At 53.4% G+C, this 24,098-nt stretch overlaps 2 protein-coding genes across 4 annotated transcripts in view; both read left to right on the top strand.

Moving 5' to 3' along the window:
• Nucleotides 1-13,175, top strand: part of TBC1D2 (TBC1 domain family member 2) — a 56,199-nt gene extending 43,024 nt beyond the window's left edge. The window contains exons 8-13 of one of the 2 annotated variants that reach the window (XM_054520352.2): nt 1,524-1,711; nt 3,149-3,625; nt 8,811-8,931; nt 10,548-10,733; nt 11,837-11,958; nt 12,624-13,175. In XM_054520352.2, coding sequence (XP_054376327.2) covers nt 1,524-1,711; nt 3,149-3,625; nt 8,811-8,931; nt 10,548-10,733; nt 11,837-11,958; nt 12,624-12,627 — 1,098 coding nt within the window. In that variant the 3' untranslated portion in view covers nt 12,628-13,175. Of the gene's footprint in view, nt 1-1,523; nt 1,712-3,148; nt 3,626-8,810; nt 8,932-10,547; nt 10,734-11,836; nt 11,959-12,619 lie in introns of both variants that reach the window. The other variant, XM_024252599.3, reaches the window with a different exon arrangement.
• Nucleotides 13,176-19,137: 5,962 nt separating this feature from the next.
• Nucleotides 19,138-24,098, top strand: part of CORO2A (coronin 2A) — a 69,151-nt gene continuing 64,190 nt past the window's right edge. The window contains exon 1 of one of the 2 annotated variants that reach the window (XM_054520351.2): nt 19,138-19,262. The gene's annotated coding sequence lies outside the window, so the exon portion shown is untranslated. Of the gene's footprint in view, nt 19,263-19,559; nt 19,666-24,098 lie in introns of those variants that run through there. The other variant, XM_009244684.4, reaches the window with a different exon arrangement.

Here is a 24,098-nt window from a genome sequence, read left to right as displayed (position 1 = left end):
AAAGAGACAGCATAGTAAAGACGTGTGGTCTGAGAGGTGGGGGGCAGGGCTAGAGAGAGTGAGACATGAGGCTGGAGTTGAGGAATTTGGAGTTTACTCCAAGGAAACTGGGGAGCTGAAGGATTCTGAGTGGAGAAGTCCTCAATCAGACTTCTGTTCCTGTTCCAAGAAGACTGCTGTGACTGCTCAGGAGGGTGGGCTTGAGAAGGTGGGCCTGGAAGTGGGGAGATTGTTTGGAATCATCAGCAGAAATCCCTAAGAAGGGGCCTGGTGTGGTGGCGCAGGCCTGTAATCCCAGCACTTTGGGAGGCCGAGGCAGGTGGATCCCTTGGGGCCAGGAGTTCAAGACCAGCCTGGGCAACATGGTGAAGCCCCACCTCTACCAAAAATACAAAAATTAGCTGGGCGTGGTGGTGCACACCTGTAATCCCAGCTACTCAGGAGGCTGAGGCATGAGAATCATTTGAACCTCTACCAGGAGGTAGAGGTTGCAGTGAGCCGAGATCGTGCCACTGCACTCCAGCTTGGGTGACAGAGCGAGACTCTGTCTCGAAAAAAAAAAAAAAAAAAGCAAGCAATCCCTGAAACAGGTGTTAATGATGGGACTCAGGAAGCAGCCCAGGCGACAGTGGTGGGCACCAGGTGGGATAGGTAGAAGAACAGGCACAGCTGGAGCTGGAGCCCAGCAAGTGTTTGGAGATGGCGACCGGGCAAGGGTGCAACAGAATTGTTCCCCTGCTGCCACCCCAGGATGAGATAGGATTCAGGGTGGCCCAGAGGTCATGGCAGTGCTATGAGCGGATTTTCACTGTCCCTATCTCACAAAAATGGAAAACAAGGAACTTGCCTGACTTGCCTAGCACCACCCAGCTTGTATAAATGGAAACACAAAAGTTCAAGGCGAGGTAGGGTTGGGGGGAGTGTCCCAAGCAAGGGAAGAGGGTGCAGGAGGGCTGTGAAGTGGGAGGGGTGTGTGTTGGAGGAACAGAAAGAGCCTAGGTGGCAGCGGCAGAGAGCACGAGGGCAGTGTCCATCCCCTGGGTGCTGCTCAGTCATACCACCTGCAGAGCTTGCTCTGTGCCAGGCACCCTGGGAAGGGCTTTATACACATCCGCTCATCTGATCCTCACCCAAATCCTGAGGCAGACTTTGTATGATCCTCATTTTACAGATGAAGAAGTTAAGGCACAAAAAGGTTAAGTAACTTGCCACAGGCCACACAGCTAGCAATGGCTGAACCAGGATGGGACCGTAAGCTGTGTAAGAGCCTGTGCTGTTTCTGCACACCCCTCTCCTCTTTCTTCTGAACCAGCTTCAACCTGGGCCTGGGCCTCTCTTGCCTGCCTTGCTGTAAACCACTGGCCTCAGGGCCCATCTCCTTTCCCTTATACAAAGGTCTGGGAGTTGGGAGTGGGGCAGATGAGAGCTGGAAGGGCTGTGCTGCCTAAAGCTGTTCAAGCCTCAGGCCTCTGGGGCGGCCCAGCTCCCACCAGGTAGCCTGACCAGCCTTTCCCTGTTTGCAGTGCGCCTACCTCCAAGCCAGAAACTGCCAGGTGGAAAGCAAGTACCTGGCCGGTCTGAGAAGGCTGCAGGAGGCCCTGGGGGATGAAGCCAGCAAGTGCTCAGAGCTGCTGAGGCAGCTCGTCCAGGAGGCACTGCAGTGGGAAGCTGGGGAGGCCTCATCTGACAGCATGGAGCTGAGCCCCATCAGGTGAGCCTGGCGGCCCAGGGAGGGCTGGTCTATGTGAGCTGGCGGCTCCTCCCCAGCTGCCTTGCTGCCAGGTCCTGCCAACCATGTGCAAGTCCTGCACAGCATTACCTCCTCTGATCTTCACGCATTAGTGTGCGGCTGCAGCTGAGATGGTTCACGCTCAGAGGAGGCAGCCCCCTGCCACGGCCCTATCGTACATTTGCAGCACAGGCTGCCTCCAGAACCCCATGCTTTCCGTTTATCCAGGCTGCCTCCCAAATGTGGCTGCCTCCCAGATGTGCCTGTCAGAGAGGGGACGAGGGGAGACAAGCAGGCCATCTCTGCACCAAGCCCTTGCTGAGCACAGTGGACATGGGCAGTTAAATATAACAGAAAGGAGGGTGGCTATGCTGGAAGGCCCCTGGAGGCTGAGTAGTCCAGTGGCAGGAGCTCGAACTTTGGAGCCAACCCTGGCCCTCTCGCCATGTGACAATTCCCTTTACCTTTCTGAGCCTCGTACTCAGCCTCTTAAGATATGTGCAAAGAGCTGGGCACAGTGGCTCACGCCTGTAATCCCAGCACTTTGGGAGGCTGAGGTGGGCAGATTGCTTGAGGCCAGGAGTTTGAGACCAGCCTGGGCAATATATTGGAATCCTGTCTCTACAAAAAAAAAACGAAAAAACGAGTGGTTGTGCATGCCTGTAGTCCCAGCTACTCGGGAGGCTGAGGTGGGAGGATCACTTGAGCCCAGAAGGTAGAAGCTGCAATGAGCTGAGATTGCAGCACTGCACTCCAGCCTGGGCAACAGAGTGAGGCCCTGAAAAGAAAAGAAAAGAAGGGGGGAAGGGAGGGAAAGAAAGAAAGAAAGAAAAGAAGGAAAGAAAAGAAGGAAAGGAAAGAAGGAAGGAAGGAAGGAAGGAAAAAAAAAGAAAAGATTTGGGCAAACACACCTGCTTTGCAGGATCATTAGGATTAAATGAGATTGTGCAGGCAGGGCACAGAGTGGAGGTGAGTCAACATTGAATAAATCAAAGGCCGTCTGGAATGGGTCCCCAGCTGTCCCACCTGTCTGTCATTGCTGCTGTCTGTTCCCCGTCCATCCCTGCGCTTACTGGCTGTGGTAAGTGGGGTTCTGTATGCACAGTGCAGGACTTCTTGGGCCTAAGGCTGCATGGAGTAATAAGAGCATTTACTGTGTACCAGGCACTATCTAGGCCCCCAGCATCTTACAACAGAAGATGTCGTTGGGTCTTTAGGAGGCAGAGCAGGGATTCCTATACCCATTATACAGATTCGCAACCTGAGGTTGGGAGAACTGAGGTGACCTGCCCAGAGCTGTGTGGTTAACCCTCAGTGAAGGCAGGGCAGGAACCTGGCCTGGGGTCCTCCCAGTCCCCACCACTGCTTATCTAGGGAAGGGCTCTGCAAGATGTTGCTAACATGGACTTTTGCTGGCAGTGAGTATGATGAGTACGGCTTCCTGACGGTGCCCGACTATGAGGTGGAAGACCTGAAGCTGCTGGCCAAGATCCAGGCATTGGAGGTACGCTCCCACCACCTGCTGGGCCTCGAGGCTGTGGATCGGCCGCTGCGGGAGCGCTGGGCTGCCCTGGGTGATCTTGTGCCCTCAGCCGAGCTCAAGCAGCTACTGCGGGCAGGAGTACCCCGTGAACACCGGCCTCGTGTCTGGAAGTGGCTGGTCCACCTCCGTGTCCAGCACCTGCACACTCCAGGCTGCTACCAGGAACTGCTGAGCCGGGGCCAGGCCCGTGAGCACCCTGCTGCCCGCCAGATTGAGCTGGACCTGAACCGGACCTTCCCCAACAACAAACACTTCACCTGCGCCACCTCCAGCTTCCCCGACAAGCTCCGCCGGGTGCTGCTGGCCTTCTCCTGGCAGAACCCCACCATCGGCTACTGCCAGGGCCTGAACAGGTGAGCCACCAAAGCCCAGTGAAGGTGTGACCTTTACCTTTTGGAGCACAGGTCCCCAACCCTCAGACCGTGGACAGGCAGCCATCTGTGGCCTGTTAACAGGGCCGCACAGCAGGAGGTGAGCAGTGGGCGAGACAGCAGTACCACCTGAGCTCTGCCTCCTGTCAGATCAGCGGCAGCATTAGATTCTCACAGGAGCATGACCCCTATTGTGAACTCTGCATGTGAGGGATCTAGGTTACGTGTTCCTTATGAGAATCTAATGCCTGATGATCTGAGGTGGAGCAGTTTCAAAACCACCTCTCCCCCACCCCAGTCCATGGAAAAATTGTCTTTCATGAAACCGGTCCCTAGTGCCAAAAAGGTTGGGGACCGCTGTTTTAGAGCACTGCTGTCTCTCTTTGGAGCCTCCCAAGAACCTAGAGACATGAGCCCAGGTTCCCCACCCACAGGCTGGTGAGAGGACATGTTCAAGACAGAGATGAGCCAGAGCTCAGAGCTCCAGGCCCCTTGTCCCTGCTCTGTCCTTTGATTTGTGCTTGGGGACGTACAACTTACATGGCCCCTCAAACCTTGGCCTGCTGGAGTCTACAAGTTAAGGCCCCACTCGCATATGGCAGGACTCTGGATCAGGAATCATTTGCTTTCAGTGAAACCCATGCAGAAGACCCAGGGAAAAGAGACTTTCTAAAAGTTACAAGGGGAGTTCACAGAAGCCAGGAAAAGAAAACAGAGCTGAGGACCAAATGGTCATTGGAAGCCAAGGCAGCTGCTGTCTGCAGCAGGGCCGCAGCCCTGCACAACCCCAGGAGGCAGCCTTCGTGCCACAGTCCTGGGATGCCATCCCCTGAGCTCGTATAGCACCAAGGTACTGCTCTGCTGCCCTCTGCAGCTGCATGGCCTCTGGCCTCTCTTCATTCTGCGTGTCTGCTTCCTTCTCTCTCAGCAGACCAGCCTCTGTCCATTCATTCATTGGACATTTAGGGACCATCGAAGCTGTTAGAATGGAGACCTCAGCCCCTGAGTCTTGGGCCTTTCAACGAGTCTTCCCACCCCACCCCCATGTTCTAGTTCTAAATTCCCCAAAGAAAGAATCTGATTGGCCCAGCCAGGAATAATTTCCACCTCTGGTCCAATTGGCAGGGGACGCAGGGAGGGACTGGAGTTAGGAGATGAGGTCACCTGGTTCACAGGGCTGTCTCCGCTCCAAGACTGTGAGGGACTGTCATCCCCCAGCTCCAGCCCCAGCTATTTCAGTAGAAGCTGCATAGTTGCAAATATCTTCCCAAAGCAAGTTTTCACTCAATTTAATTTAAGCACACATATACCTAAGCAAAATTTACATAAGCCATGCTGCTTTTTTTTAGGGTAGGTGGTGTGTGACATTTATTTAACACAGAATCAACATTCAGTGTCCTTACTCAAATTTGAGTGGTTCCCAAAGGTAGATATTTTTCATACTCTATTTCCAGCCTAAAATTGGGTGAAATTGAGCATGTATATGTACAATTCCTGGGAATTAAGAGTTAAACTCCAACAGTAATGCCTCTCAGTCAAAGCCTCCTTGGAAAATGTGTTCAGATTTCATGCCACACTAAATGTCTGCCACAGGTCAGGTCTGTAGAAATTTCATTCATTCAACAGTCTGACAAAAGCCCCTGTATTTCTCATTTGTTTGAACATGTTAAAATCCAGAAGAAACAAAACCTACAAAGCCTCTTCTAAGAATAGTTGTGAAGGGAGCTGGAAGCTATGAGATCAGAATGAATAATAATTTTTGCATTTCACACAAGGACCAGGTAGGAAGTAATGCATAATGGGGGCCTCTTGGATTCCAGGTGTTTAACACCTGATGGCATTTAATCCTCACAAAAACCTTCACTGGCGCCACCATGCCCAGATGAGACATGAGAGGGTCTGAGAGGCTGAGGAACCTGCCCATTGCCTCACCACAAATGCTGGCCCGGCCAACTGCTCACCCTGGCCCCTGGCCCCCAAATCCAGTCCTTTCTACAGCCTCCTCTCTCTCCAAATAGCAGTAGTCAGAGGCTGTGCTGAGGCCTCCCAGAAACCTTTCTCCTATGTAGATGTAACCTTCTCGAGACCTGCTTTGGGAGTTCAACCTGTGCTGAAGGGGCAGAGAAAAATCCTATAGCAGGAGGGGCACTTGAGATAAGCCTCATAGAAGGAGAAAAGCTTCTCCCTATGTGGAAGGAGGCAGCACACAGGCCACAGAGAGGCGCAGAAGGGACAACTGAGACCAAAAGAGGCGGAAGGTCCCCAGACGGATTTTCTAAAATATCTTTCTCTGAATAGTATTTTTACTTAAATTTGATATGCAAGTGCAGATAATTGGTATTCATGTAAATATTTACTGCTTAAAACAGAAAGTTACTTGTAATAGGCCGGGCACGGTGGCTCGCACCTGTAATCCCAGCACTTTGGGAGGCCGAGGCGGGCGGATCATGAGGTCAAAAGATCGAGACCATCCTGGCCAACATGGTGAAACCTTGTCTCTACTAAAAATACAACAATTAGCTGGGCGTGGTGGCGTGCGCCTGTTATCCCAGCTACTCAGGAGGCTGAGGCAGGAGAATCACTTGAACCAGAGAGGCAGAGTTTGCAGTGAGCCGAGATTGCACCACTGCACTCCAGCCTGGTGACAGAGCAAGACTCCATCTCATAAAAAGAGAAAGTTACTTATAATAGAAAGCCTGTTCAAATGTGGCAAGTGCAATGTATTGTTTTGGAGGCTCTAAACCCAAGCCTGCAGGTCCCTGACACGTCTTCTTTGCCATCTAGTGGTAACCATTAGAACTGCATGTGTGGGCCCAGCGCCGTGGCTCACACCTATAATTGCAGCACTTTAAGGGGCCAAGGTGGGTGGATCCCTTGAGCCCAGGAGTTTGAGACAGCCTGGGCAACATGGCAAAGCCCTGTCAAAAAATACAAAACACAAAAAAACAAAAAACAACCTAACAACCTAGCCAAGTGTGGTGCCACATGCCTATAGTTCTAGCTACTCGGGAGGCTGAGGTGATAAGGGGGCAGAGGTTGCAGTGAGCCATGATCATGCCACTGCACTCCAGCCTGGGCAACAGAGTGTGTCTCTGTCTCAAAAAAAGAAAAGAAAAGAAAAAGAACTGCATGTTTTACGTCTCAAGATGACAGACCCTGCCTCTAAGGCAGCAAATCCAGCTTGTTTAGTGATGGTCTAATGCTAATTTAGAGCAAATGTTTTAAACCTATGAAAATAAGTACGGTGCTTTAAAAGTGGTTTGTTTCTTCCCCCATCACACACTCTTTTCTTTGCAAGCCTACCTGGGCCCTAAATGCCTTAGGTTCGAATTCAGCCATACCCCTGAGCAGTTAGTAAGCCCTAGCAACCAGCCTCAGATAACTGACTTTTTAACATGTGCTGAAGTCTAAACCAATGCTGGCAGCTAACTCCCTAGACTGAGGCCATCCTGAGGCTCAGGGGGAACAGGGTGGGATAGAGTGGAGAGAGCACTGGGCTAGACTTTGGGAGCCCTGGGTTCTATTTCCACTCTGCCACCAACTGACTATGTAATGTTGAGCAGGTAACTTCTGCTTTCTAAGCCTTGGTTTTTCCACCACTGCAATAAGGAGTTTGTCTAGACCAGAGATGACCAGTAGGAAGCAGCTACCTGGAGCCCTGTCCCAAGAGAGTTTCTGAGGCAGCCTTCAGACTCAGTGGGAAAGAGTACTGTGATCAATTACTTATGTCTACCATGGGCTTAGACAAAGGGAATGCTGCCATGATCAGTTAGTTATGTCTGCCTTGGGCACAGACAAAAAGAATAGAGGCCAGTGTATCTCACGTTTGCTATCCTTGAACTCAGTGACCTATGGAGGTCCCCTCCCCACCAACTCTGAGAGAACAGAGCTTCCTATTTCCCAGGAGACCTGTAACTGTTCTCTTCATCCACTCAGCTTCGACTTAGGAAGGTTTTGTACAAGTATCTGAACCAAATTTGGGAGAAATTCCTTCCCAATCTACTGGTGAAAGAGAAGGGATATTTCTTCTTTTGAGATTCAACCATGTTTCTAAGAGTTGTGAGCCTCAAAAGAAGGTGGAGGTCATGAATCCAATCTAGAGAGAACCCAAAGAAGCATAAATATCTGGATGAGGGAATGTGTTCCTTAAATGCTCTTATGACCAGAGAGTCAGAGGCTTTCTAAAGCGACATCTCCCCAGGGTCCTCTGAGGAACATTCATTCTACTAGGCCCCCATGGATGCAATGGACAACAGGGGCTCTGTGGACCCCCTGGGTGACCCTGGGTTAGAGTCAGCCACACAGGGTTTTGTCACCACAGGACTTCTCAGAGGCTTTACTAAGACAGTGTGCGTCATAAGCCTCTCAGGGGCTAGAATGGGCAGCATTCCCCAGATATCTTTGAATATAGAAACTTGTGCTCACCTAGCATCTTGGGAGAACAGTAGTCCCTGGAAGACATTTTTGGAAAATGCCTTCTTGGATTGGCCCAGGATGAGAGCTGCCAGGGAAGATGGGAGAAGTAGAGAAAACAGTACTTATCCCAGGAAGACTTCCCTGCTCAGCCCTGTGGGTTTTTGTTTGTTTCTTACCCATGATTTCATTAGAGCCTTATGCTAACTTGGTGGGGAGGGGAAGTAAAGGAGAAAAAAAGCTATGTGCATTGAGCACCTCCTAAATGCCAGGCAGTGAGCGAGGCACAGTAGGTCTGTCTCAAGACGCCTCATGGCCCCAGGGGGATAGATATTGTTAATCTCACTTTTATAAAGAGCTCACTATGTGGCAGGCACTGTGTGGGGCACTGAATGAGCTCTGTTCATCCTCAAAACAGTCCTGTGATTATTATGAGACTGAGGCTTAGAGGGGTTCAGTAACTTGCCCAAGGTCACCCAGGAAGCCGCAAGATCAGGATTTACCCAAGCAGCCTGATTCCAGAGCCCCTGCTCTGAAGTGAACCCCATTGCTCTGGAAATCGCCAGTCATCCTCCCCAAAAGAGCGTTTGTCTCACTCCAGGTGCCAGGAGCACCCGTCTGGTTAGGGAGTGGGATTGCACTGATGCTCACATGGAAGGACTTTCCCCTAGAACCCAGGAAGCCACCTCTGCCATGTGCTACCTGGCAGGGCCATGGCTTCTGTAATCACTCCAGGCCTTCCCTACTACTCCAGGCTGGCGGCCATTGCTCTGCTGGTCCTAGAGGAGGAGGAGAGCGCCTTCTGGTGCCTGGTGGCCATTGTGGAGACCATCATGCCCGCTGATTACTACTGCAACACGCTGACGGCATCCCAGGTGAGTGGGGCCGGGGGGGACTTGGCAGCCTTGTAGGGCAGTGCCCCAGAGCTGTTCCTAGAAGCCTGTGACTCTCAGGAAAGTTGGGAATCTCTCAGGCTTCCATTTCTTCCTCTGCACTGTGGGAGTGCATTTGGCTGCACGGAAGAGAAGCCCAACCTAACAACAGCTTCAATCGGGGATTATTTTTCTCAGATAGTGAATGACAAGGCAGTACTGCAGGGTTCAGGCTCCTAGCTCCCTGCTCTGCCATCTCTGCCGTGTGGCCTTCATCCTCACACCCATCACCTCCTGGTCACAAAATGGCTGCATCACCTCCAGCGCTGTGGGCATGGCCTAGGCCAGGAGAAGCAGAAGGTGAACACCAGGAGCTGGCTCCCTGACCCAGCAATTTCTACTTGTAGTTTATTGGTCAGAACTATTTCATGGCTGCCCTAGTTGTAAGGCAAGTTAGGAAATGTACATATTTAATTTTTACATCTTAAATCTCTGAAATTGATGTGTGTTATATGACCCTCTTTTTCATATTTTATTATGGAAAATTTCCCACATTCAAAACAATAGAGGGAATAGTATAATGAACCTCCATGTGTCCATCACCTGGCTTCAGGTATCAACCCAAGGAGCCAGTGTTATTTCTTCTGAACTTCCATCCGCTCCTCCTGCTTTATCTTGAAGTAAATTTCTGGCATTGTATCAGTTCATCCATAAATCCTTCAGTAGGTCAATGGCATCTTAGACTAGGGGAGTTACCTTAGGTTTTGAGCTGGACACTTGGCCTCCGTAGATGACCCAAGGGTCTGGGTGAGGGAGGAGGGGAGCTACTGGCTGTTCGCCACAGCTGACGCTAATGCCTCGAAGAGGACATAAGTGAGGGGAGAGGACTGAGCAACCAGCAGTTCCAGGAAAAGCACGGGGAAACTCAAATGGAGTCATCACAGAGGGAGGAGGAGAACCACGGAAGAACCATGTCTTGCAGCCAGTGCTGAGAGTGGTTAACCCATCCAGTGAAACAAGGACAGAGACATGACAGTGGTCACAAGAAGAGGTCACTGGCCGGTGTCGCCAGGAGCACCCTGCTTTGAGAAGATTCCGTGATGTCCGGCGAGGCAGGACATTATGCGTTCCCACGCACACCTGTCCCTGGACCAGACATCCGCCTAGCATCTTAGGTGTCAGGCACAAATTGGGTATAGAGAAGGGTCTGTGGGTGTCAGCTGATATAATCCTAGAGACAAAGCTTCCATTTCGCCAAGGCCCCTGGGCATGAGACCAGTGTCTCTGAACTGCCAGCAGGATCAGCTGGCCCCTGAGCCCCTGCTTGGCTCAAGGGATTCAGATGGATGAGGGGGCGGAGAACGTGCCAGCCCACACGGCTCCACTGCAGAGCCCAGTGCCCCAGTCCAGAGGACTCTGGCCTATGTTAGGAGCAGCGGAGTGATATGATGCTGTACCTGACTCCCAGCTAGACTGGCCCCTGGCTCCCTGAGGTGCCTGGGACCTGCCCAGAGCAGCTTCAGGACTGTGTGTGGACTGACTGGGTAGGAATGCTGGGCAGGGAGGGAGGCAGCCCTACGCTGGGGCTGCAGATGACAGGCCCTCTCGCTGCTTTCCAGGTGGACCAGCGGGTGCTCCAGGACCTGCTCTCGGAGAAGCTGCCCAGGCTGATGGCCCACCTGGGGCAGCACCACGTGGATCTCTCCCTCGTCACCTTCAACTGGTTCCTTGTGGTCTTTGCGGACAGTCTCATTAGCAACATCCTCCTTCGGGTCTGGGATGCCTTCCTGTATGAGGGGACGAAGGTAGGGTGCAGCCAGGGGATGGGCAGGGGGCCCCTGAGCAAGTCCCTTCACCCATCTGGGTCTTGACTCTGCCCCTGGAGAATGGGAAGACAATGCTTACTTGTCAGGGCTGTTAAACGTCTCCTGAGAGCATTGTCAACTGTAAAGTGCTTTGCATGTATGAGAAGTAGTGGTTCTGCCTCTGAAGATATATCCTAAAGTTGGGGGATTTCCCTTCCGTGGAGAGGAGGCGTCAGAATGATCAGAGAGGCACATCCCTAAGCTGTCCTTGCCCCCTAGTCACCTGGGCCCTCCTTTTCTTCCTCCTGTTTGGACTAAGCCTTGGATTAAAAGATCGGAGCTCAGGTCTGGACCCAGCTCTGTACTGACCTTGCCCAGAGACCTTGGGCAGGTCCCCCAACTCAGCCCTAGTTTACACCTCAGTTTACAAAGCACCCACAGATTTCTCATTTCTTTCTTTCTTTTTTTTTTTTGAGATGGAGCCTTGCTCTGTCGCCAAGGCTGTAGTGCAGTGGCGCGATCTCCACTCACTGCAACCTCTGCCTCCCAGGTTCAAGCAGTTCTCCTGCCTCAACCTCCGGAGTAGCTGGGATTACAGGCATGCGACACCATACCTGGCTAATTTTTGTATTTTTAGTAGAGATGGGGTCTCATCATGTTGGCCAGGCTGGTCTCGAACTCCTGACCTCAGGTGATCCGCCCGTCTCAGCCTTCCAAAGTGCTGGGATTACTGGCATGAGCCACCGCGTCTGGCCTGTCATTTCATCTGGTTCTTGCCAAAGCCCCACGTAAAGATACAGATTAACTCCATGAGATTCAACAGGGGTCGTGCCTCACCCACAGTCATGGGACAAGACAGGCTAGAGCCAGGACTCTGTCCAAATCCCCAGATTTCAAGCTGTGCGTACCCCCCACCCCCCACCCCGGGGTATTCAGTCTCCCCCAGCCCCCTGGAGCCCTCCCCCACACATTGTGCCTCCAGGCCTCAACTTCCGCAGCCAGTCCACGGTCTTCCATACTGCCCAGGTCTGTCAGGTTCCTTCCCTCCGGGGATGACCTGCCTGGCCCCCCATGCCCCACCTGAGCCCCCACTCTACCCCCAGGTGGTGTTTCGCTATGCCTTGGCCATTTTCAAGTACAACGAGAAGGAGATCTTGAGGCTACAGAATGGCCTGGAAATCTACCAGTACCTGCGCTTCTTCACCAAGACCATCTCCAACAGCCGGTGAGGACCCCCCACCCCTGCCACTCCCACCACTCACACACCCCCAGGACACATAGCAGAGGGGAGGCTGATGTTTGCCAAGTAGAGATTGGTAAGTGACGCTGATGCTCGTATTATAGCTTAGAAATCTTTGGGGAAGTCTGACTGTCTGAGTGATATGTCTGCCCCCTTAACATGGCATTTGAGGCCTCCACGGAGTTTCATTTTTTGCCCACCTTCCCCTACCCTGAACACCCATGGCAGTGATCCTGGAAAACAGAATTATACGAGTTCCTAGGACAACCCCACCTCTAGGCTTTTGCCTTTGCAGTTTCTTTTACTTAGAATGCCTCCTTGCCCCTTCCACCACCACTATCTTCTTTGCCTGGTCATCTTTTATTCATTCCTTAAAACTCAGCTCACATGTGGGTCACCTCCTCCAAGAAGCCTTCCCTGACCAGCTCTTCCCTGCTGGGTTAGGTGTCTTTCTTCTGATCTTCCTCCTGCCTCAGTACATATCTCTGTGGGTGGAAATCATCTTATTCATTGTTTCCTCCTGAGGGCAGGGGTCAGGGCTCAGCCACAAAGGCAGAAGGAATGCGGGGATGTCTGTCTGGGAGAGCCGGGTAAACGCCGGCCAGGTGGGGCGACGTGCTCTGGGCTGATTGTGCCCTCCTCCCAGGAAGCTGATGAACATTGCCTTCAACGACATGAACCCCTTCCGCATGAAACAGCTGCGGCAGCTGCGCATGGTCCACCGGGAGCGGCTGGAGGCTGAGCTGCGGGAGCTGGAGCAGCTTAAGGCGGAGTACCTGGAGAGGCGGGCATCCCGGCGCAGAGCCGTGTCTGAGGGCTGTGCCAGCGAGGACGAGGTGGAGGGGGAAGCCTGACTTGGCCACCTCCCCTCCCCACAGCCTTCCTCACCCTTGGCTGGCAGACCCACTGGAGGTCAGGCACGGACCAGTGGCCCAGCCCTGGGTGTCCCATCACCATGTGACCCTGGACACGTCCCTTCCCCTCTCTGGCCCTCAGTTTCCCCACTGGGACGTTGTGTGCTGCGAAGCCGTTGGTTGGGCTACTTCTTCATAGGCACTTACTTACCCAGGGATGCCACCCTTTCGTCACCTCTTCCACAGAGCACTTTGGCATGTAAACAAGCAAGAGCACTGCCTCTATAGGGTAACCTGGAACATTCTCTAGGTTATATCAGTATAAAACAATGTAAATGGTGGAAATCATTCATAAGCTTTGGAACTTAAACAGTTCTCAGTTACCAGTTGTTCCTGGATGGGCCCACGGTGCCAGGGTGTGCCACCACCAGGCTTCCAGCCTAGGGCATCTCTGGCTGCTATTTCTGTGAGCATCTGCAGGGCCAGCCCCTGCCTGGTTCCCTGAGATGTTAGGGTTTTGTCTTTCTGGGTAGCAGCTCCTTTTCAGTACTGCCTGGGTCTGCATTCCAGGACGCTCTCCGTGTACTGAAGCCTTTTTCCAGAAACTGGCCCCTGTGCCCTCCTTTCTGCTCACAGCCCATTTTGGGGGGATCCCAGGGAAACCCCCTGTGCACCACCACCAGGAACTTGGTGTGGGGGTTGGGCAGAGAGCCCTGGGTCAGGTGCCCCACTTGTGACCTCCCACTGCCCACTTCACAGGCTGGGGCACAGAGGGTCACCTCTCCTCTGAAAAATGGGTGGTTGGGAGGATGGGAGAAGGTGGCAAGTGGAGACTGCTGCAGCACAAGCCAGGGCTGGCTCATCACAGCACCCACTGTGGCCCCAGCCCAGCGTCAGCCTCCTCCAGGTCCCTCCTCAGCAAATAGAGGCTTCAGTCTGTCCCCACCTGAGACAGGGGGTCAAGGCCATACCAGTGACTTTGGCAACTCATTTCTCAGCAAAACCTGTGTCTGTGCTGGCCTAGCCTTGAGCTGGCTGTCTTTGGTATGAAGGACTGGGCGTGGGGGGTTTTCACACAGAAGCCTCCTTTCTGGAAAACCACCCAGGATTAGGGGACACTGCCCTGGAACCTCCTAGCTCTGATCTGAGGCTCCCATCCGGGCTGGGGAGGAAGCTTTCCCCATCACTGGGGACCATGGACAGGCCCCGTGGTGGCCCTGGCTGGTCCCTAGCCCCACTGTCACCCACAGGTGTGAATTTGAGGGGTTGGCCCACCAGACTCCCAGTTCCCTACATTGCACCACCTGTGCAGCCTCGGGGAGGAGACGCTCAGGGTTCCTCTCCTCCCTGTCCACGTGGGCTCCTGGCTGGCCCGAGGGCTCCGCTTTTCTGTGAACGCCCTGCATTGGGGCTTGACTGCCTTTCTCATTGCTAAACTTTTTTCATCTGCTGAGGCCCTTTCACCACCAAACTATTTATGAAGTGTGATGGTGGCATGAGGGTGGCCTGGGGGTCCCAGCTGCACCCTGGACAAGCTGGATACTGCGCCCCTAAGTTGGTCATCAGGATGATGAGAGGTCCAGCCCCATGGGGCTCCCAGGAGGGCTAAAGCAGGTAAACTGGTGCAGAGCCTGGAGCCTGGCACAGAGGAAAATGCCACCGACGGGAACGAGCAGCCCAATTTTTTTTTTTTTCTTTTTTTTTTTTTTGAGACGGAGCCTCCCTCTGCCACCAGGCTGGAGTGCAGTGGCGCAATCTCGGCTCACTGCAACCTCCGACTCCCTGGTTCAAGCGATTCTCCTGCCTCAGCCTCCCAAGTAGCTGAGATTACAGGCATGCGCCACCACGCCCAGCTAATTTTTGTATTTTTTAGTAGAGACAGGGTTTCACCATGTTAGCCAGGATGGTCTCAATCTCCTGACCTCGTGATCTGCCTGCCTCAGCCTCTCAAAGTGCTGGGATTACAAGCGTGAGCCACCGCGCCCGGCCTGAGCAGCCCTCTTATGAAGGAAACACCACCTGCGGGGCCCTGAGGCCTGCAAAAGCCCCAAGGCTGCCTGGGAGCTCTGGCCCAGGGGGTCCCTCTGCCTTTAGCCTTGGAATTCACATTCCCTCTTCAGCAACAACAATCAAAAAAGAATCAGGCAATGGGCACAGGGGCTACTGGATAAATGGTAGCCCACCTCTATCTTTTTCCCTCCTCTTCCCTTCCCTCCTTCCTTCCCCCTCCTTCCTCGCCGTCCTCCCTCATCCCCCTTTTCCTCCTTCCCCATTCTCCTCTCCTTCCTTTCTTCCTCCTTTCTCCCCTCTTCCCCCCTTTTCTTCTTCCCTCTCTTCCTCCTCTCCGCTTCTCTTCCTCTCTCCTCCATCTCCCCACATCTCCCCAACCCCAGGCAGAGGAGAAGCTCTGCTCAGAGCTGAGTGCCTGTGCTCTTTCCCTCCCCTCCTGCGGAGAGGGGTGGGTGGTACTTTGCATTTGACCCAGCACAGTGTAACCTCTGGTTCCTACCTGCCTGCACCTTAGAATCACCTGAGTAGGCCGGGCGCTATGGCTCACACTTGTAATCCCAGCAGTTTGGGAGGCCAAGGCCGGTGGATCACTTGAGGCCAGGAGTTCAAGACCAGCCTGGCCAACATGGTGAAACCCTGTCTCTACTAAACATACAAAAAATTAGCCAGCCATGGTGGTGGGCACCTGTAATCCCAGCTACTCGGGAGGCTGAGGCAGGAGAATCACTTGAACCTGGGAGGCGGCGGTTGCGTTGAGCCGAGGTCGTGCCATTGCAATCCAGCTTGGGCAACAAGAGCAAAACTCTGTCACAAAAAAAAAAAAAAAAAAAAAGAATCACCTGAGTAGCTTTTTAAAAATGTTGGTGCTAGAGTCCTATGCCTGGAGCCTGTGGTGGAGCCCAGGCATTCTGATACATGGAAGGGTTGGGGACACAGGACATGGGACACAGGGCTAACTGCCTCCTCAGGCCCTGACAGGGAGCTGGGATTGAGAACTGCCTGTCCTGCAGGATCAACTCACCCAGGCCAAGCTCAGGTTACCAACAAGTAGACAGGGCTCAGAGACATTAGCTAACGTATCCAAAGTGACACAGCCACTGGTTGAGCCGTGCTCAAGCCTAGAGCCCTTACTGCAAAGCCAGGGAGGACTCCCCCGGCTTACCCTACCTCTGGAACCTAGAATACCTTCCCCAAGGACCTGGGGAAGGGGCATGCCTGGCCTGTGGCCTCCTGGGGATACCCTCAGAAGATAGTTCTAAGCCAAGGAAAACTAGAGGAAGAATTTCCTCATGGTTGCCTCAAGCTGGGATTGTAGCACTATTTCTCCCCTTTATCAGAGACAATAAGGGAAGCATGATACCCACATGGCAGGGAGGCTGAGCAGGGACCAGTGGGCCCACCCCAGAGCATCTGTGCCTGCTGCTGCTGCCCCTGGGGCACCTGCCCGCCCTTCCCTGCTCTTTCTGCAGGGTGTTTGGGGCCCACTCCTGGTGTCAGGTTCCTGGCCCGCACCACAGCTGTCGCCCCCTTCCCCTGGGCCTGCTGCCTTCCAGGGCTGGAGGATCTGATCCCTCTCAGCCCCACCTTCCCACCCTAGGGGATAGGACCTCATGCTCAAAGCATGCCTTCCCCAGGCCTTAGGCCCCCAGCAAGCTGTGGTCCGACCTGCTCTATAGGAGAGGAAAAGGGAGTTACCCAGGGAACCTCGCTGGGGTAACATCCCTAAGAATAAAGGGACTGGGTCAAAGGAGGTGGAAGGCCCCCCTCCCAACAACCCCTAACGTAAGAGGTGCTCACTCACTTCCAGAGATTGCCCGTGTTCAAGGCTACTATCCTCCAAACACAGACCCCCCAGTCCCCAGGTGCTGTCTCCTCATTCTTTCTCAACCCCCTCCCCCATGGACATGGGGCCATATCGTACAGAAAGTTCCATGTGGGGCAGATAGATGGAGAACTTGCCCCCCACCCCCACCACACACACACATATGTTCTGGTCCTGCACAAGATGTTTACCCACATATGGAAGATTAACAAAGCCAGCCATGTGAGTGCACTGGGAAGGAAGAGGGAGGTTTCCTGGCCCATCCCAATCCACACTAAGGTCCAATAGAAGATGCCGGCAGATGGGCCCAACTTTGGAACCAGACCTGCTATGTAGTTTTCTAGCTAGGGGATCCTGGGTAGGTCATGCCCACTGTGGCCTCAGTTTCCCCATGTGTGCAATCCTGCATCTGGACCAGGATTAGAGGGAGGGAAGGGGCAAGAGAGGAGGACACTCCCCAGCCACAGCAACCCCAGGAAGGGTCCCAGGTTCATTGCAGAGGTCTCCCTCTGGCTTATGGGTCCATATGCCCACAGCCCCCAGAGATGTCTCTGTCAAACCAGCTGTTCCCCAAATAGTCCCAGCCACCAACCGCCATGGCACAAGGTAGGAAGATGCAGGTGCAAGGCTGGGAGGGCACATCTTTAGGACATCCAGGAAGGCTAGGTCTGGAAGGATGAGTGGATTTAGACAAGGGAGATGATGATTTAGGAAGAGAACTGCAGACAGAGCAAAGGCTCAGAGATGTCAGAGTGCAAGGCGAGTGGCATTGGCAGAGGCAGAAAGCCACACCAGAGATGCTGGCCCAAGCCCTAAGTGAATTAAGACATTCAAGGCCAGGCGTGGTGGCAAGCACCTGTAATCCCAGCACTTTGGGAGGCCAAGGCAGGCAGATTGCTTGAGCCCAGGAGTTGGAGACCAGCCTGAGCAACATGGCGAAACCCTATCTCTACAAAAAATATAAAAATTGGCTGGGCATGGTGGCACGCACCTGTAGTTCTAGCCATTCGGGAGGCTGAGGTGGGAGGATTGCTTGAGCTTGTGTGGTGGAGGCTGCAGCGAGCTAGGATTGTGCCACTGCACTCCAGCCTGGGCGACAGAGCAAAACCATGCAAAAACAACAACAAAGATATTCAGATGCCTTAGTCTGGGAAAGATCATGGTGCCCACCGTCCAGCTGTAATTCAAGTAAAAACCAAACCATGATTACAAAGAATTCCCACAATGTTCTGATTTCACCCATGTTTTTTTTTTTGTTTTGTTTTTTGTTTTTTGTTTTTTGTTTTTTTTGAGACGGAGTCCCACTCTGTAGCCCAGGCTGGAGTGCAGTGATGTGATCTCAGCTCACTGCCACCTCCACCTCCTAGGCTCAAGTGATTCCAGCTTCCCGAGTAGCTGGAACTATAGGCGCATGCCACCACGCCTGGCTAATTTTTGTATTTTTAGTAGAGACAGGTTTTCACCATGTTGGCCAGGCTGGTCTTGAACTCCTGAGCTCAAGCAATCCACCTGCCTTGGCCTCCCAAAGTGCTGGGATTACAAGCGTGAGCCACTGCACCCAGCCATCCGTATGCTTGATACCCAACTCTTGCACGCTAACACCGGAAGCACGCGTTCAGTCTACCTGCTGGGCAGTCCAGCTCCAGAAGGTGTGAATCAGAGCTGTAGGGTGGGGTTTTCAGGACCATACTGCACACTGGGCTTTGGGTGGTAGGCAGGGAGCCCATCCAGCTCTGGGCAGGGTGGTGGTACGGTGGACTATGAAAGCTGAGTCACATTCTAAGGAGAGAATCAAGAGCTCCCCAAGTACCTTGCCACTCCAAGCCTCAGTTTTCTTATCTGTAAAATGGAGGTAATGATAGTGGCTAAATAAAGCCACTATTATTAGAAGCTTAGAAGAAATGATACAGATATGTAAAGTAGTAACAGTGCACTCTGTTATCCACTCCACAACTATATATTGAGTGCTTACTACCAGCCACGAGATACTAAGGCCCTCAAGATAACCCGTCTCTACTGAACAAAACCAAGAGCTCTTCAGAGACGCGGTGTGGAGTGGAGTGGCTGTTAGCTTAGTAGCCTTGGGAGCCATACTGCCTGGGGCTGCATGACTAGCCGTGTGATCTTAACCTAGGTACTTAATCTCTCTGTGCCTCAGCTTTCGTGTTAAATAGGTGAGTAATGGTATCAACCTCATAGGCCTGTGTGACAGTGAAGGGAGGTAATGCACAGAAGGCGCTTAGAGGAGTGCGTGGCTCAGTAGTGTTAGGTGGGGCTGGTACCCAAAGGTAGGGCCTCCTCATTGTCTAGTGTCCTCAGGGCTCCCCAGCCGGCGAGGCTGGCAGCAGCGCCCCCGCCGGTCCCGAGAGAAGGAAGGACGTCTTCCTCGGTTCCCAGAGGCGCTCCCAGCTCCTCTCCTCCCTGCGGACGGGGAAGCCTCGGTAACCGCTGTAACTGCTCGGGGAAAGGAGCGCTTCCCCGGCCGGGCTCGGCGCGCGCACTGTACCCGGCCGGGATCGTCACATCCAGGGCTCAAACAGCCTTAAGAGGCCGACGCAGTTACTGTCTCCATTTCATCACGGGGGAAACTGAGGCTCCGGGAGGTCAGGTTCCTCATCCCACACCACGCAGCGAGGGCACGGCGGGATGTGGGGCCGGCGGCTCTGCCTGTCCCCAGCCTCCGCCTGGTGGCCGGCAGCCCGCCCCAATCACTGCGGCGTGTGCGCGCCTGTTCCCAGCACGTGTGCGCGCCCCGAGACCCGCCCCGGGGAGCCAGGAGCGCGGTCGGGGTCGTGGGGGCGGAAGAGGGTGGCCAGGGCGGACCCGCGGGGCGGGCGAGAGGGCGGACCTTGGGCCGGGCCCCCGCCCCGCCCTCCGGCCCCGCCCGCCGGGCTGCAGCGGGAGGCGGCGGCGGCTCTGGGCGCGGGGAGTCGGCGGGCGGCGAGGAGCGCGGAGCCGGAGCTGGACGCCGCCGCCGCCACCGCCACCTGCGCGGCCGTCATCAAGGTAGGGCGGCCCCGCGCTGCCGGCCGTGCCTTCCCGGTCTGCGCGATGGGGGCGTCGGGCGGGACGTGTGCGCTGCGCCCCCCCGGCTGCAGCTCCCGGAGAGGGAGGGATGCGGGGCTCGGAGAGCGGGGGACCTGGCTTTCAGCCCCTTCGCGTGACCTTGCACAAAGCACTGCTCCTCTCCAGGCCTCAGTTTCCCCGTCAGGATAGCTTGCTCATTGGTGGCCCCTTTCTCGCGGGGTTGTTGGGAGGGGCCGCCTCGAGGTCCGGGCTCCCGACGGCTCGCTGCCCGCATGAGCACTGTCTGCACCGCCCACCCCTCCTGCCCGCGGTGAGGGAAGCTCACTCTGGGCGCGGCCAGCCGGTCCCGACAGGCCCCTGCTGTGGCCCGGGTGCTCCATGGGACTCTTGTCGGGACCCTCCCCCTCTTGGCTGCGTTACCTGCTGGGCCTCAGCTTCCTGGTACAGGAAACGGTGGGGTGGGGGGCATCCCCGGGTCCCCGCCAAGCCGGCTTGGCCGTGCAGATGGGGCATCAGCCGGCCCGCCAAGAGGGTTTACTCGTCTGGGGCTGGAGGAGCCCTAGGTTGGAGGTGGCTGGACTCCTGGCGGCACGACTGCCTGGACCAGCCCCACGTAGGCACCTCGATTTAGAGAGTGGTATAGGACAGCTCCTTCCCCTTCCCCACCCAGGCCAGGTGCTGGTGCCTATTTCTGTGTCCCAGAGCTAATGTGTGATAAGGTGTGACACACACTAGCTGGTGTGACAAGGGCTGACTGGCGGCTACGCCTGGACCTCAGAGGGGTGATAGTGCTAAGGGGCTGTGTCTGCGTGGCATTAAGGGATGGGGCAGAGCACCGGTCTGAGGGACTGTGGTCCCAGGCTCCCTAGGTAAAGAAGACCTATGGCATCTGGCCCAGCCCCTCTGTAGGATCCCCTCTGGAAGGTCTTGCTGCCCCCTTGCACACTCCTTGTGATAGGGATCTCACTAGTTGTAAACCAAGCTGGAATCTGCTACCCAGTCACTGCCTCTCCTGCTGGTCCTGCTCTGGACACACAAACAACCTCTGACCCTTCCTCCTCACCCTGGGGCAGTGATCAGGTCCCTTAAATATGCTCAACTCCAGACCCAGCAGCCCCAGGCCCAGCAGTTTCTCCCATCAGATCCCAGGGAGCCAAGGCAAGAAGAGGGAGCCGAGGTGTCTGCCCCAGAGCAGGCTGTGGGGCCTCCGCTTTCCTGGGGCTTGTTCAGAGCCCACCTGTGCATCAGGACTGGAATGTGTCTCCCCGGCTTCCTGCCCCTCCTGGGGACCGTCTGAGAGGTCTGGAGTGAGGAGAGCCCCTCTGCAGGCCTTTCCTGCGCCATGGGGCCTCCTCTCCACCTCCCTGCTGCCTGCCTTGTTTGAGGGAGCAGTTTCTAGGAATCACTTCTCAGCCTCCTGGTCTTTCTTGTCCCCTTCATGACCTGCCCCGCACCCAGGGATTTTCTTACAGCCAAAAGAGGGCAGGAGGCCCCTGGACAGATAGTGAGCGCTTTGTCATCACAGGTATTCAAGCAGAACCTGGGGGTGAGCTACCTTGGACTGAAAGTCTGTGGAATTTTAGGGCTGAAGTAGTGCCTATGACCTTGCCCTGTGGCCATGGCGGAGCTGCACAGGACTGGGAGCTGGACCGCAAATGAGTGTTATTATCCCCTCGTAAAAGCAGGCAAAGTATACGTGCTGGCCCATGAGCCCAGCTCCGACGCACAGGCTTAAGTGCTACCTGGGTCTCCTGTCATCTCGACACATGTATAATCTGGGACCTGTTTTCCTGCTTGCCTAATTCAAGCCTTTTTGGCCTGATTTAGGAGCATGGCAGATTCTGGTTATTAAAAAGTCATGCTATGACTTTAATTGCTAATAATTTTTAAATGCACCATGGAATTATGGAATGTCTGAGCTGAAAGGAGCCTTAAGATGTCATCTCATTCAACCCCCTCATTTTACAGATAGGCATCCCCTGTACCCGGAGGGGATGTGACTGGGCAAAGGTCACACAGCAAACCAGCAATTGAGCCCAGGGATCCTGATTCCAAGATTGGAGTGCCATTTTTTCTCCAAAAAAACACATAACATATAATAAATGAAAGCAGTCTATATTTATTCCTGTAAAATTAGCAAAAATAAAAATAAAAGGATGAAACTCTGTGCTGGAAAGGCTGTAGGGATTCGCCTGTGGCATTTAATTTTGCAGAGCAATCTGGCAGCCTGTTATCATGAAAATGACCATACTTGCCCTTTGCCCTTAGCCAGCTACTTTGGGGACTTTATCCTAAGGAAGTAACTAGAGAGGGAGACATATGCAGTGCTGTTATTTGTAAGAAGTTGTCTTCTGGCTGGGCGCAGTGGCTCATGCCTGTAATCCCAGCACTTTAGGAGGCCAAGGTGGGCGGATCACCTGAGGTCTGCAGTTCGAGACCAGCCTGGGCAACATGATGAAACCCTGTCTCTACTAAAAATATAAAAATTAGCCGGGTGTGGTGGCACATGCCTGTAATCCCAGCTACTCAGGAGGCTGAGGCAGGAGAATCACTTAAACCCGGGAGGCAGAGGTTGCAGTGAGCCGAGATTGTGCCACTGCACTCCAGCCTGGGCGACAGAGCGAGACTTCATCTCAAAAAAAAAAAATAAAGAAGTTGCCGTCTTGTGAAGAAGTGTCCAGTGTTTTATCTGAGGCTTAATAAACATTTCATTTGACAAATACAGCCTAAAAAATAGTGGCACTGATGTTTACATCAACGGAGTCTGGCCGGCATAGAAACAGTTTAATCCAGAAGAAAGACCATGAGACTAAAGTCAGCAGACATAGATTCCAGGATGAAGTCTTCCTCTACCCTACTGTGTGACCTTGGGCCGATCCGTTCCCCTCTCTGGACCTCACTTTCTCCATCTGTGAAATGGGGGTAGACTCAGTTGCTGAATTTGTTTGAGCTCTGACAGCCAACCTCTTAGGGTGAACAAATCTCAGTAGCAAAGCCGAGATTGGAAGGAGATTCATTAAATGAATCCCCTTAGAGGCAGGCAGCTAGCTCCGCACCGAGGGGTTTCAGCCTTAAACCTTTGCTATTTCAAAATGGCCAGAAGCTGGATTGTTTTAGAAGTTGGTGTGTTTTTATCTTCTCTATCAAATCTCAGGAGGTCCAGAAAATAATTCAGCAGAATCTTCTTGTGTTTTAAGTCTATAATCCGTGGCTTGCCTCCTTCAGAACAGATTGGACGTGCTTTGCAATCACACCTGGTCTGAAGGACCAGGAGTAGGTGACTTTGCTTCTGTGGGCAAACTGTGCCTCCTGGGGGTCTGCAGGCTGCTATGGGAAACTTACTAGGTTAAACCACATGAAACGGCCAGTATGCGACTTTTTTTGACTTACAAGAAATGGCAATTTCTTTTGGTTCAGCCTAAATGGAAAAAGATATACAGGTATTTAAAGAGCGGTGTGCTCCTTACTATAATTGAGAGATTGGCAGGGTGTGGTGGGTACAAGGAAGGTGTGATTATGAGCTTGGAGAAGTCAAGGAGGAGGGATATGGGAGCCTCACTTTGAAGAATCACTAATAGTAATAATAATAGCTAACATTCATTGAGTATTTACCACCTGCCTAATTCTGTCCTAAGTGCTTTGTGTTCATTCATTCGTTTAGTCATTCAGCCAGTATTTATTAAGCACCTACATTGTACTAGTTTTTTTGTTTGTTTGGTTTGTTTTGTTTTGTTTTTGTTGTTGTTTTGTTTTGTTGTTGTTTTGTTTTTTGTTTTTGTTTTTGTTTTTGTTTTTTTGAGACAGAGTCTCACCCCATCGCCCAGGCTGAAGTGCAGTGGCATGATCCCGGTTCACAGCAACCCCGCCTCTGCCTCCTGGGTTCAAGTGATTCTCATGCCTCAGCCTCCTGAGTAGCTGGGATTACAGGTGCATGCCACCACACCAGCTAGTTTTTGTATTTTCAGTAGAGACGGTGTTTCGCCATGTTGGCCAGGCTGGACTTGAACCCCTGACCTCAAGTGATCCACCCGTCTCAGCCTCCCAAAATGCTGGGATTACAGATGTGAGCCACCACACCTGACCTGTACTAGGTATTTTCTAAGTGCTGGGGAAAGGAGGAAAGCGCTGACATTAAACAAAATAGACCAGAAAGATCTTCCCCCAAAGAGCTTACAATCAGATGGGGGGAAAGACAGATGAAAAACAATAAATAAAATAGATGAATAGGTGATAAAATCAGTGATAAATGAGATGGAGCAAATAGAATATAGGAGGGGTTAGGGTGTGTGAGGGGGCAGTTTTAACTAGGGTGGGCTGGGGGCCTCATTGAGAAGGTGATTTTTAGGCAAAGGCTTAAAGAAAGAGAGGGGTGAGTCAGGCTCATTTCTGGGGAAACGGCCATTCAGGTGGAG

The sequence above is a fragment of the Pongo abelii genome, chromosome 13, assembly GCF_028885655.2.
Source record: "Pongo abelii isolate AG06213 chromosome 13, NHGRI_mPonAbe1-v2.0_pri, whole genome shotgun sequence".
In the NCBI taxonomy this organism is placed as follows: domain Eukaryota; kingdom Metazoa; phylum Chordata; class Mammalia; order Primates; family Hominidae; genus Pongo; species Pongo abelii.
Note: the sequence above shows the minus strand (reverse complement) of the source record. Positions and strands in the feature narration are given on the sequence as shown.